This window comes from Nomascus leucogenys, chromosome 25 (assembly GCF_006542625.1).
Source record: "Nomascus leucogenys isolate Asia chromosome 25, Asia_NLE_v1, whole genome shotgun sequence".
Lineage (NCBI taxonomy): Eukaryota > Metazoa > Chordata > Mammalia > Primates > Hylobatidae > Nomascus > Nomascus leucogenys.
The window spans coordinates 22251999-22266456 of NC_044405.1; the positions used below are offsets into that span (position 1 = coordinate 22251999).

General features: G+C 44.4%; 1 protein-coding gene across 4 annotated transcripts in view; it reads right to left on the reverse strand.

Moving 5' to 3' along the window:
- The window catches only part of HLCS (holocarboxylase synthetase), a 241156-nt gene that overhangs the window by 175408 nt on the left and 51290 nt on the right, over window positions 1-14458 (reverse strand). For all 4 annotated transcript variants that reach the window (XM_030806312.1, XM_012501910.2, XM_030806310.1 and 1 more), the window contains exons 3-5: window positions 12929-13091; window positions 10553-11496; window positions 4338-4520 (exon numbers count right to left, since the gene is read on the reverse strand). In XM_030806312.1, the coding sequence (XP_030662172.1) occupies window positions 4338-4520; window positions 10553-11496; window positions 12929-12980 (1179 nt within the window). In that variant the 5' untranslated portion in view covers window positions 12981-13091. The remainder of the gene's footprint in view (window positions 1-4337; window positions 4521-10552; window positions 11497-12928; window positions 13092-14458) is intronic.

Below are 14458 nucleotides of genomic sequence, written 5' to 3' on the forward strand. Positions count from 1 at the left end.
TATAAAAGAATTATGTTTTTTCTGGTGTTCTGTAAGGGAAAGGATTGTGTTTCTTCTATAAAATCAGTGTCTCTCAAAAACATTCATGTCCCAGCACAGTAAAGATGTACTGCTGCTAACTGCCTGTCACCCACTGGTGGCAGGAAGATGTGGTGGCCACCAGGTGATCTCACCCAGGACACCCCACAGTGAGCCACGTGGTGTATCAGTCTCTCACCTACCAACATCTGCAGAGAGGAAGCCATGGAGAGGTCCCCATATATATGGTTTTGGAGAAACAGTTCAAAGGGCTCTGCCAAGAAACTGGAACATCCAAGCAGGGGTAGGGCACCCAGGGGTACCTTCTACCCACAGAAGCAAAGGGACAGCTTCAGCTCGGAGGCCCCCACACACCAACTCAGAGCTCACAGTTAACCCTGGGAGTCACAGCTGCCACAGGCCATGAGCAAGAGTCATGTGTTTTACGATCAAAGCAAATCCTTTCTAAATAATACGTCAAATATTAATATTAACCAAAGTATCAACACCTATGAGATTCCCTGCCTTTTAACATTCAAGTGTGACCATGTGTGAGATGCCTTCAAAGTCCAATGACACGCAGTCATTTGTTTTTAGTTTTTAATAACTAATTTGGCTCATTATAAAATAACTCATAACAAATAACCAATTTGGCTCATTATAAAATAACTAATAACAAATAACCAATTTGGCTTATTATATATAATCATTATAGAAAATTTGGAAAATACAGAGAAAGTTTTAAAGGATTATTAAAATCACCCTTAAGTACTCCACCAGAAATAAGTCCTATATATACCAGATTTCCTTCCAGTCTTGTTTCTTTTTTTTTTTTTTTTGAGACAGGGTCTCACTCTGTTGCCCAGGCTGGAGTGCAGTGGCGCAATCATAGCTCACTACAGCCTCAACCTCCCTGGCTCAGGCAATCCTCCTGCCTCAGCCTCCTGAGTAGCTGGGACTACAGGTATGCGCCACCATGCCTGGCTAATTTTTGTATCTTCTGTAAAGAATACGAAATTCTGCCAGGTTGCCCAGGCTGGTCTCGAACTCCTGGGCTTGAGCGATCCACCTGCCTCAGCCTCCCAAGGCATTGGGATTACAGGCTTGAGCCACTGCACCTGGCCCAGTCTTCTTTCTACGGAGACAGGTGCGTGGTAAACGTGTGTTTGTGTGTTTGTTTTATGGTTTAACTTTTTGTCATTTTGCTGAGACCCAAATTTCAATCCTGTTCCTGGGAGGTTCAGTTAAACGTGAAAGCCTTGGTCGGAGGAAGCCCAGCTCAGCTGCCCACAGCCTGCACCTCAGCCAAGCCCTGCTTCCTCTTGGTGTCGTGCACAGTGACGCTGATGGAGTCACACATGACTGGGTTTTATAGTGAGAATCACGCTACCATGGTGTTTGGGTATCGATGAAGGTCTCAGAGCACATCCTTCACAAATGCCAAGGGCTGACTGTCGTTGAGGTGAGTGTTTTTTCTCTTTGGGTCTTGGTGCTATTCTTTCCAGTTATATCACAGTAACGGAGAAGCACATAAATCTTCTGCGCTATTCGTCATAAAGAGCAAGTGTCAAGGCAGCAAACTGTGTAAACACAGCTGGTACGCAGTAAAACTATTTAGATAACTAGCGTATTTATTTTGTTCTTTCATATCCCATAGTATAATAGTACCTAGGACACAGTAAATGTTGAATGAAAGATGAATATTATTAACTGGGACATTGAAATAATTTCTGCAGACCCAAAAAAGAAAGTGCCACCAATATAATGGAAAACTATAAAATTATACTATGTGAAACTGATATAGACAGAAAAAAATTAAATCTCTGAAGAACAACTTTATAGTTCTAGGGTCCTGCATGCGAGGCAGCCTAGCTCAGCAGCGACACCCTGTGGTGAGAGATCTTTGATTCCCAGCAACAAAGTATCTTGCAGGGCACAGGAAGCAGAAAGCCAGCCCAGGCATCCAATCTCTAAGGCAGGCGATGAGCCAAATGGACGGGCAGGATTTAGCAGATGACTGAGTGCCAATATCCTCTCCACGGAACTTAATTCCATAAGGATGACTGAGATCTGTTAAGTAGGGATGCCAGAAAGAAAACCAAATACCAAATACAAACCCAATTCCATTCCCAGTCTCTGTGGTCCAGATCTATAAATACTGACCCATAGCACAGTGACTAGATGCAGGAGGAATTCGGCTGCCTCCGGAAAGACCATCTCAGGCAGTGCATATCCACCTTCAAATTCATTTGCACCATAATCCTTTAGAGAACTCGTATTCCAAGAAAACATCATATAAAACCTTGAATTCTGCCATTTCCTTCTACAGCAGATTCAAGGACACCTAAGCAGAGTTTAATAAACATTAAGAGGCCGGGTGCACCACGCCTACAATCCCAACACTTTGGAAAGCCAAGGCAGGCAGACTGCTTGAACTCAGGAGTTCAAGACCAGCCTGGGCAACATGGCGAAACTCTGTCTCTACAAAAAGTATTAAAAATTAGCCAGGCATGGTGATGCACACCTGTAGTCCCAGCTACTCGGGGGGCTGAGGTGGGAGGATCACTTGCGCTTGGGAGGCGGAGGCTGCAGTAAGCCATGATTGCACCACTACACTCCAGCCTGGGCAACAGAGCAAGACCCTGCCTCAAAAAGTAAAAATAAACATTAAGAAATGAGGATATGTACAACATACACATACTCATTCTATTCCTTGGGCTCCCAAAGTAAAGCAGGATTCAGTCAGAAATAAGCAGCTGAGAGGAAAGTAGTCCACAGCACAGATATCCAAGAAAATCAACAAGGCCAAGTGGAGGGCCCACAATGGGAAGTGAACATTTCTGAAAATAATTATTTGCCAAAGTTATTATGTAATAAGGGGCTTAGTAGGGAATGTCCACGTATGTGTATACACAGCAAATATTTGCTTTAATCATGTTCAAGCATTTCATTCCCAAAGTTTGTGAAAGGGGAAATCAATACTCCCTCAATTGATCAATGAACAGGTGAAAAAGTATCACCTCCCACTGCCCCAGGCTGTTTAAAAAACTGGAAGGACAAAAATGTGAAGCATCTGTTGTGTGCTTGAATGTAAGCAGACACATGATACAAAGCCCTGACGTGAGTATTTCAGGTTATACTCATCCTAAATACACCAGAAATGCCAAGAGTTCCAAACTTCCACTCACAGGAGAATAACCTGGGGCAGGGCCACTCTTCCTATCCACTGCTCTGTCCAAGAGTCCGGAGGTCAAGTCCGAAGACCAGCATGATCAGAACTCCGAGAAAGGGCAGGGAGCTCTGCCAAGGGCAAGGCCAGGCCACCTCACTCCCAGACATCCCCAGCTGGGAGCCTCAGAGCAGGCACTCGCTAAGGTAGCCAGCCCCAGCCCTCCATCCCCAGGAAAAGACTGACAGAGAAGGTCTAGGGGAGTGGCAGTGTGCTCAGATTTTCTATCTGTCTTCTCAAAGTGAGCCCATCACACCCAGATAGCTCATAGCTGTGCTCTCCTCCAAAAACTAAGGGACACAGTGTAACACAAAAGAAAGTGCCTCCTTTTTAAAAAATGTTGGGATGAGAGGTATAATTTGTTCGTTTCAAGAGAAAGCAGGTAAGTTTAGTGTTTAAAGTCACCTAGACTATTGGGTGTTTGCAGAAACTATATGGTTATGTCATTCAACTCACAAATCTGTCTGTTCAGAGAAGACAGCAGAAATAGACAAAATAATTTGTCACAATGACTATGAAACTGATAGTATGGCCAAGCAGGGAGATTAGCAAGAACATACACCTGGAGAATCTGGCGACCTGCCCAAAACCAGGTATCAATCACAGGCAGCAAGTGCAGGCACGGGCCAAGAGAATTCCTGAACACATTCTCAGCTCCGTGGGCATTTTCCTGTTAGACACGACTCACAGACGTGAAACCCAGAGTGCTGTTGCCACAAGATGGCAGACATTAGCACAAATGTGATTGTTCCAAAGATCTGCTGAAAACGGCTCAAATCAAATGTTTTCAATTTATAAAATTACAGTTTCTGAATATACTCTTGACACAGGGACCCTCTTCCCCCTAATGTGGAAAGGGCCACACCTGCAGACTTAACACCTTTCTAAACTGCTAGTTGTCCCTCTCTTATATATAATCCTCCCCCAACAAAATGAATATTTGCACATCTTGAAGATGATTTCCAAATCCGAAGTCAAAACAGAAATGAAAAATCAAAACCAACCAAAATAAAACAATTAAGGCAACGGGTCACCACTGTGAAGAGGGCCACGTCGCAGCACGCTCTGCCCAGCTAAGCCCACAACTCACCTCCGCAGCTGACAGCAAGTAAAGAGGAGTTAAGGCAGGAACTTGTTTCATGTCACAGCTGAGGCCAAGGGTTGTCAGAATCTCTCTAAGGACTTCGTATCTTCTAAAATTGCTTGACTTGAGCAAGTTAAAATCTTCTGGAGTTTGCACTATGTCGGAGCTGGGAGGTAGTTCTAAGTGCACCTGAAGGGGAAAGACAGCACTGTGTAAACTGGGGGCACTCACAGGCAATAAGAAAAACAGTTTCTTTTTTCTTTTTCTTTTTTTTTTTTTTTTTAATTTAGAGACAGGATCTCATTATGTTGCCCAGGCTGGTCTTGAACTCCTGGGCTCAAACGATCCTCCCGCCTCAGCCTCCCAAAGTGCTTACATGTAAAACCCCCAAAGGGATTACATGTATGAGCCACCACATCTGGCCAAAAAATTTCTTTACCAGTTTTCTTCTCCAAGTGAGCACATCACACCCAGATAGCTCATAGCTTTGCTCTCCTCTGAGAATTAAGGGACACAGTATAACCCACAAGAAAAAACTTGAACATGAATAATTATCAATAGCATATAAACTCTGAAGCTGAATATCTGGAAAGTCATGGCCAACAAGAAAACCATTCCAAAGAGCCTATTCAAATTGTGGTTGTCAGGCCGAGAGGCCATGGTGGAAATGACCCTGGACAGTCATCATCTCTCTCCAGGTACTGATGTTCCACACTCATCAGTCATATGACCTTCCGCAAGTTACTTGGTTATAGGAACAAAATATCTAGGGTCGGGCGCGGTGGCTCACGCCTGTAATACCAGCACTTTGGGAGGCTGAGGCGGGCGGATCACCTGAGGTCGGGAGTTCAAGACCAGCCCGACCAACATGGAGAAACTCCGTCTCTACTAAAAATACAAAATTAGCCAGGTGTGGTTGCACGAGCCTGTAATCCCAGCTACTCGGGAGGCTGAGGCAGGAGAATCGCTTGAACCCAGGGGCAGAAGTTGCGGTGAGCTGAGATAGCACCATTGCACTCCAACCTGGGCAACAAGAGTGAAACTCCATCCCAAAAAAAAAAAAAAAAAAAAAAAAAAAAAAGACCTAGAAAGACAGTTGTGCTGAAAACCTAATTGCTAGTGAGTTCAGGGAGGCAAATGGGTCATGCTGGAAACTTCCATTTTGCCTATTAGCCATAACTAGAAAACAATACCTAGGAAGAGAGCAGCCTTATTCATCGTTTTAAGAGAGTTGGCAGGAGGCTGGGCATAGTGGCTCACACCTGTAATCCCAACACTTTGGAAGGCCCAAGATGGGAGGATTGCTTGAGCCTAGGAGTTTCAGACCAGCCTGGACAACATAGTGAAACCCTGTCTCTACAGAAAATACAAAAATTAGCCAGGCGTGGGTGGTGAGGCTGTAGTCCCATAGTCCCAACTACTTGGGAGGCTGAGCTGGGAGGATCCCTTGAACCCAGGAGGTTGAGGCTGCAGTTAGCCATGATTGTGCCACTGCACTCCAGCCTGGGCAACAGAGTGCGACCATTAAAAAAAAAAGAGAGAGAAAGAGAGAGAGAGTTTGCAGGAATTCAAAGCAGCAGGTCCTTGAATAATGTTGTTTCACTCAAAGTCATTTTGTTATGATGTTGATGAGGGGAAAAAGAAATCACTTCCCAGCCGGGGCCACTGTCTGTGGGTCCGCACACTCTCCCCATGTCTGCACAGGTTTTCTCTGTTTCTCCATTTTCCCCCCACATCCCCAAGCTGTGCCCATTAGGTGAACCGATGCGTCTACATGGTCCTGATCTGAGCAAGTGTGAGTACAGGTGTGAGTGTGCCCTGCGATGGGAGGACATCCTGGCCAGGGCTGGCTCCCCCACCAGTACCCTGAGCTTCCAGGATGAGCTCCAGCCACGTGACCACCCACCATGCTGAACTGAAATAATTAGGTAAATAATTATCTCAGGTTTTACTAATCTTTCTTAAATGTACACATAATTCATATTTATTTCAGTGTTTCAGTGTTTTGGCCTTTATTTAGAAGTCTGGCGATGTCTTTGTGACCAGAAATATGCCATGGCAACTGACTTCTTGTTTATATCAATTAGCCTATGGTAACACTGGTTTCATTGTATGTCATTTCACTTCAGTGTGCAGTTTCCAAGAACCTATCAACAACTTTAAGCAAGGACTTACTGAGGAAGGAGTAGGATTTCTTAGACACCAGAAAGGCCTTTCCTCCCACCCTCCTTCCCCTGATTGAATTTTAAGATTTGGAGCTTCACCTAGTTACTTCAGGCTTTGTTGTCCAGTTAAAATTAAAATATCTCCACCTATCAACAGCCTCTGTCTTGGTATGAAGGAACTTACTGGAACCTCTAGCTCCCCTAAGATCAGATTTTAAATGAGCATTGGAGCCTCGACGTTGCCAGAACACTGAGTACCCAGAAAAGCAAACTGAGCTCGTCTGCCGTATTTTGTTTCAGCTTTGCCTACTGTATGCAAAGCTTCTAGCCTGATATTATAGAAGTATTATGAAAATAAAAAGCATAGTACCAGCTTTCAGGCGACTTAAAATCTCTCAATTCCCACCTTAACCAAGCCAAATATACTAACCAAATGTTAAAAGTTGAGGCCTGGCTGGGTGTGGTGGCTCACGCCTATAATCCCAGCACTTTGGCAGGCCGAGGCGGGAGGATCACTTGAGGCCAGTAGTTTCAGATCAGCCTGGCCAACATGGCGAAACACCATGGCCACTAAAAATGCAAAAATTAGCCAGGCGTGGTGACGCACGCCTGTAATCCCAGTTACTTGAGAGGCTGAGGCACAAGAATCACTTGAACCTGGGAGGCAGAGGTTGCAATGAGCTGAGATCATGCCAGTGCACTCCAGCCTGGGTGACCGAGTGAGACTCTGGCTCAAAAAAATAAAGGTTGACGCCAATCAGAAAAGGTCTGCAGGACAAGGCCCAACATGGTCCCCAAACCACAGCTGGTCAGCTGCAGGCTGGCTGCTTCCTCCAAGACTGAGGACGCCGATCAGGGGCAACAGGTCAGGTGGGCCTGTTTCTAGACAGCCCTGGAGAGGGGAAGAGGCAGGAAAGCAAAACCCTCTAAAGAATCCGTATCCTCATCTGAGGTCAGGAGTTTGAAACCAGCCTGACCGACATGGTGAAACCCCGTCTCTACTAAAAATACAAAAAAAATTTGCCAGGCCTGGTAGCGCATGCTTGTAATCCCAACTACTCAGGAGGCTGAGGCAGAAGAATCGCTTGAACCCGGGAGGCAGAGGTTGCAGTGAGCCGAGATGTGCCATTGCACTCCAGCCTGGGCAGTAAGAATGAAACTGTCTCAAAAAAAAAAAAAAAAAAAAAAAAAAAAAAAAAAAAAACTGTACCCTACTCAGTGCACTTCTACCCTAAATGTGTACCTCTCCTCTCCGGTGGACAAAGCCATGCCAGTGTAGACAACAGCACAGCGGCGGGACCCGTCTAATTCACTTGAGCACACAGCTATCCCAGAGTTTAACCCTTACAGGTGGCAGAAATGAAGTTCTGTTCCCACCAGAGCCGAAGGAATGAGAGGGGTGCTCGACTGAATGCATGTGGGCTCACTGGTCAGGGTGAATACACAGAGTAGCCAAGACGCACACACAGTGAATTGTATGAACTTATTTTCACATGAGAACGACGCCAGGACAAAAAACAGGATGGCGCTACAAGCGGGCGGAGTTCCTGGAGACAAGGAGGAAGATGGCCGCTGAAACCCCGAGAACTGCTTGGCTTCACTGTCTTATGGTTTACAAGATGTAGGTACTTCTACAACGGAAACAAGAAAAGAGGCCACCCCTGGTTCTACGCTCCCAATTAGCAGGGAGAAATGGCACGCCGGAGTGTGTGGGTGGTAGATTTGTACTCCTCGTCCACAGAGGTACTGGACTAGAGTCTCTCTCTGGGTGTAATCTTGTTACCATAATGACAAGTTTATTTCTGTAACTTGGCTTCTTGTAAAAATAAGACTTTTTAGTTGGACCCAAAACCAGAACTAAAAAAATGTCTCCAGCCACAAATGCGTGGAGAGGGTGATACTGGCATCTAGTGGGGAGAGACCAGGGATGCTATTCGGCAGCCGAAAATGCACAAGACTGTTCCTCGCCATGAAGAATTCTCTGACCCAAAATGTCAATAGTGCCACAGTTGAGAAACTCTGCCATCAAAGGCGACCCACTGCTGCCATGTGCTAAGCTAAACAAGAAAACAAAATCTTTTAAAATCCATTTTAGAGATTTTCTGTGGACAACTTCATGGCAAACTTCTGGTCTACTTGACAGTCAAATGTCAGCATTAATCCACAGCCTTAAGTTTTCCCTGCAAATTTGATCAGTACAGCGAGCATACAAACATTTCCTCTCTTTCTTTATTATTATGAATGGCAAAGGCATCAAATCTGCAGCTTACTTGGCTGGGACACCAGTGCCTAGGGTGCAGCTGTGTTCTGCCCTTGAAATACTTTACCTCCTCTTATTGGGTTACATCATTACTAGATTTATTACAAAGGTGAAGACTATGAAATTGAACAGAGAAAGAGGAAACTAACCAGCCTGTGATAATATTTATTTTTTGATCTCAGTAAGGTATCACAGAGACACAGGCCTGTGGAGAAAACAGTGACCCTGTCACACAGAAGACTGGAAGTCATTTAAAATCAAAAATGACATTCTAATCCTCTGAATCTGATTTGTGAAGCTGCATCATATTGCCTTTTTTTTCTAGGGCAATGCACTGCAGTATCAAATTTTATGATAGTAATGGGGTCAATTTAAATGGTGCAGCAAGCAGATTTGCTATGTAACTCGGAGAAATGGATCACAACAGTGCCAAATCAATTTTCTAGTACAAGTCTGTGCTCAGGGGTGGTAAAATTCACTCTTCAAAACTGAAATATGGCTCTAGGAAGTCGGGTTTTTAAGTGGATTTTCTGAGAATATGCAGTTACTATAGTTACGATATTTGCAGAGAAAAAGATAAGAGGAACATTTATTACGCCTCCAAAAGCTAATTCATGTGGTCTGCAGCACTGCAGGAAACCTGCTTGGGCTGTACGTATTCATCTGTCCTAATGTCCAAATTCCTTAATTTTAAGCATCTCTGCTTGAGTATTATCTTAAGAACAAGCGAGTCAGCTTTAGAATAGTAAAGAAACAAATATATACTCCTTGGAAAAAAATGTTTGGCCAGAAAATTCAAGAGACTTAGCTTCCAGGAGAACTGGAAAAAGACAAGGCATTACAAAATGAAAACAGAACAAAAAAGGAAACAATTCTCTAACTCAATAAAAAGATCCCTATAATCGATTACACTTATCTTGGGAACTCTCCTGGACAAAACATCTACATCTGCGTAGTTTTCTCATTAGAGCACCAAATCCCTTAGGGCAAGTGAATGTTCATCTAACTCTAATGAAAACCTTTTCCCCTAAGGATTAAAAGATTTGGAGTCAATGATAAGGAATTCTGAAATAGTTTATCTGCTACCGTTTGCTTAAACAAACAAACAGCTAAAAGGAAAAAGAAGATGAGCCAAAGGATCTAAGCAAGAAAAAGAAACCAGCATTTTCCTTTCATCCTCTTTCCATTTTTCCCCTACCTATGTATTAGTATGCCACAAATCTAAGTAGCTTCAATATTCTCTTATTTGAAGTTTTTCTTCAGCACTTGGAAGAGTGACAAAACATAAGAAAGGAATTACGAACCTGAAGATGTTTTTAACACCAACTATCTTGGCAATCAACTGCAGTATTTCATTGCAGTGGTCACTGACATCTAGAATCACTACCCTGATGGTTTCAACTTCCTACCTTAAATAAAGGCTCAATTATATTAACCAAGGTGTGCTCTAAGGCAAGAAAGCAGACTGATGTATTTGAGAAAGATCATTACTAGTAAAGAACAAAACGAGAATTTTCTGACTAAGCCTCAGTTAACCAGCAAGCTCATTTAACCCTGACAGTTGCCTTGTTCCTCCCCATCACAAGTCTTTTGGTTAATCAGGGTATTCAAGAAAGCCCTGAACTAAACTAAACTTTCTGCTCACTATCAGCAAAAGCTCCCAGCCAATAGTCAAAAACAGCCCGCAGCACACGAACTCCTGAAACTTTTTAAGCGTGTAGTTTTAAAAGACATATTCCCTCTCAAAGATACTCACAGATACCCAAAGATCACCAAATCCATGCTGCCCTGAGTACCTGGCAAAGAACAGCTTCTCCCCCGCGAGTTCCAAAAGGCACATGCACAATCATCCTGTCCTTGTCCTCATTCTCCAGGTGGCCCTGGAGCCTGCCGGGGCTGAGCCGGACGGGGCCTTCCTGGTACCTGCAGCCACTGCTCAAGACGCTGAGCTTCACCTCGCTCTGGTCAGCCTTGGAGAAAACCAAGTTCTGGACTGTCTTCTGCAGTGCACCCTTGCTTGTCACCTGAAAGCCACCAAAGGTGAAGGATGAAGACAGGCCCAACACCTTCCCTCCTTGAGAAAGATAGGCCATGAACTTCTGGAACAGGTCTTCGGGAATGGACTCCCTGGTAGCAATGACCAACAGCAGACAGTTGTCCATCCACGGGTCTCTGAGAGCACTGTCCTCCAGCAGGTGGTAGAGAATGTAACTGTCAATGTCCACACAGTCGGCCAGCACGGACCGGACCTTGTGGAACCGGCCGAGGGCTTCCTGGGAGTCGGAGCCCACATAGAGGAGGATGTTGGGTGCCTTTCCCGTGAGGTTGACTCTCCTCCCTTCTCTTTCAGGGGAGGTCTCATCAGCAACACTCTCCAAACTGCTGCTATAATCGTAGGGAAGGTCTGGAATGTTCTCGGCAGATGCAAACTTGACTGACTCAATGGTGCTGTTCTCAAGTTCCAGACACTCGTGGCAACTAGACAGATGGAGGTGATAATGCTCAACGGGGCCCCCTCCCCTGTCACTGTCCCCAGCAGGCTCACTCCCAGAGGCACTGCCTCTCCTTTGTTTGGGTTCTTCACCAAGAGCCTTTGGGTCATCTCTGCCAACATGCTCCATACCGTCCTGCTCAGGCTTAATCTCAAGAGAAGGTTCAGGCTTCGGCTCCAGGATCTGGGCTTGCTTGTTTGAGGCCTGATCCTTAACTTCCTTCAGAGTGGAGTCCTGCAAGTGCACCGCTAAGGCACGAACAGGAGAGAGAGACAGAAAATTAATCAACACTTCTTGTGTGACACGTAGCTCATCTCAAGAATCTCATCACCCTCTCTGCATTCTGGGACTTACATTCCAGGACAGCCTCTGGCATGGCTCCCACCTGCATCCCCCCTCAACTCGGGTGCATCCTTTGGAAACACTAACTGTTCCCACCTGAAGACCCCAAGTGAAATCAGCAGTTTGCCCAACATCTTTTATACCTATCGGAGAACCTAAGACCCTCTTACGGAATGGTGAAGAAAGTGAGATTCAGAGAGGTGCCTTTGCCTCCTTACTTACAGATTCTATTTCTTGGGTGTTATTCTCATTTACAATAATGAAACTGAGCAATAAAAAGGACACATATCTAGAGTCTACCCAGCACGCCCCAGTGAAATGTCACTCTCAGGACATGCCATAGGATCAATGGGAGAAGACTCTTCCCAGTATCTTGTCTCAGGACTGGAACATAAGTTGACAATCACTAATTCAAAAACATTTATTGGGCACTTCCTACATGTCGGACATGGTATTAGAGACATGTACGAGGTGATTCTGGATATTAAGGGATTTACATAAACTTCCGAAGCTGATAAGGGACATTTATTTGCCCATGAGATGAAAGAAGACATTCATAGACATAAAAAGCCTGCTTTTAAGTCTAATTAAGGAAGAACAGTTTGTGCGTTTCCTGATAAACGATTTGTCCCAAGAAATTGTGATACATATATTTTAAGTAAAAAGCAGTTTGATTTAGAACTTCATAGTAACACTAGCTATGCTTCCCACTCAATTAGAATTGTAGTCTAGACACTAGTTATACTGTATTAAACTATGTGAAATAAATATTATATGGGTTCCAAATCTGAATGCCACCTCATGAGCAATGCAGTCATGAAACATTCTTGTTTAAGAAATTTAATAAGCACTGAAAATGTACCCTGCAGCCCCCCAAAAAAATCTTGACACATGCATGAATTGTATATTATTACAGTAAAATCAAACCTGTGGACTGAATTAAACTGAAACTAAGCATAGCCCTTATGTCATACCAGTAAGAGTGCTCAACAGTCCTTAAGCTAATAACTTACAGTGTCCCACTATGATAAAAACAGGGTCTCACTTTGTCACCCACATGGGAATGCAGTGGCGTGATCATGGCTCACTGTAGCCTCAACCTCCCAGCTCAAGTGATCCTCCCATCTCAGCCTCCCAAGTAGCCGGGACCACAGGCATGCACCACCACACCCAGCTAATTTTTTTGTTTGTTTTTTTGGAGATAGGGGTCTATGCTGCTCAGGCTGGTCTCGAACTCCTGGGCTCCAAGTGATCCTCCTGCCTCGGCCTTCCAAAGTGCTGGGATTAGGCATGAGCCACTATGCCTGGCCAATAAAAACATTTTCTAAAGTTACTCACACACAATCTTTTGGGGTACCAGTCCATTATCCATGTGGAGTCTATCTTCCATGAACGCCACCCCAAGCTTGCTGAAGTTGTCCACACTTGCTTCAGCAATTAGCCAATAAGGATCCCCAGGTCTGCAAGCTAATGGCAAACAACAGTCTGACCACTTGACAATCTGAGAAAAAGCAGGAGAGGGAGGAGGTGAGAAAAGACAGGTTGAGATTTTTCTTCTCTAAAATAACCACATACTTTATTTTTCCCTTGAGGCTCCTACCACTAAATTACAGTCATTAATAACAAATTACTGGATATTACATTTTACTAATATCAGAGTTGTTTTGAATTCAGCATTCTCATCTCTACCTGACAACAGTGCTTACAAAACACTAAATATAACTCTCTCATTTAAAAGTAACTGAAGTCTCCACCTTTTTTAAGGAATTAAAAGATAAAGGGACATTCCCCAGACTCTGGAAAAACACCATGCTGCCCTTTAAAAACAGAGAAGAGGAGAGAACACCAAGTCCACAATACCCAGTTACTTTCAATGTAACCTGTGGACCCGCTTTTCTCAAAGTGTGGTCCAAGACCAAGAGCAACTGACCTCCCAGGGAGCACATGAGACCTTCAGAGTCCCGAGCATGACTCCCTCCCTATCTGGTGCACTGGACTTTCTGGAGTTGAAGTCCAGGAATCAGGATTTAAAACATGCTTCCCCTGTGGTTCCTGCACTCGAACTGTGAGAACAATCCAAAAAGACTCTCCAGACATTTACTCCCTGTAAGGAGGTTCACGTTCCTACCACAAGGGGGACAGGGAGAAAGAGAGCAGGCAAAACACCCTGCTTAGCCTTCCAGTTCTTACTACAGAAGACTGTGACACTGGGGCCTGGAACACCCATACTCTCTCTGAGGGTTCCCATGGAGAAGACAGCCTATGAGGTGAAGAGCCCGGCGCTGCAGTCAGGGGTCTGAGGCCGAGTCAAAGGCAACTAATCATCACTGTCTGTCCTCGGGCAAGCTTCTGACCCTCACAGCGTCCTAATTTGTAAAACAAGAATACTCTACTAAAAATACAAAAATTAGCCAGGTGTGGTGTCACACGCCTATAGTCCCAGCTACTTGGGGGACTGAGGCAGGAGGATCGCTTGAACCCAGGAGGCAGAGGTTGCAGTGAGCCGAGATCGCACCACTGCACTCCAGCCTGGGTGACAGAGCAAGACTCCGTCTCAAAAAATAAATAAATAAATATAATTTAAAGGTTGGTTGTGTTCATGAGATCAAAGAGTATACGTAATGCCCCCAGTAGAAAGCTTAGATTGACTGCAATAAAGTACTCAATTACCGACAGCTGCTTTTATTAGCCGTCACAAATGTGGCTTTAAAAGCAGCAGTGAGCAGCACAGTCTTTTTCTAAGATGCCACGAATGATTCCTCTACTTCCTAAAGATACCTTCTCAGGGACACACTGCCCTGAATTTCATAATTATACATAAATAATTTTTTATTCCATTTTTATTTATTTGTATTTATTTATTTTTTG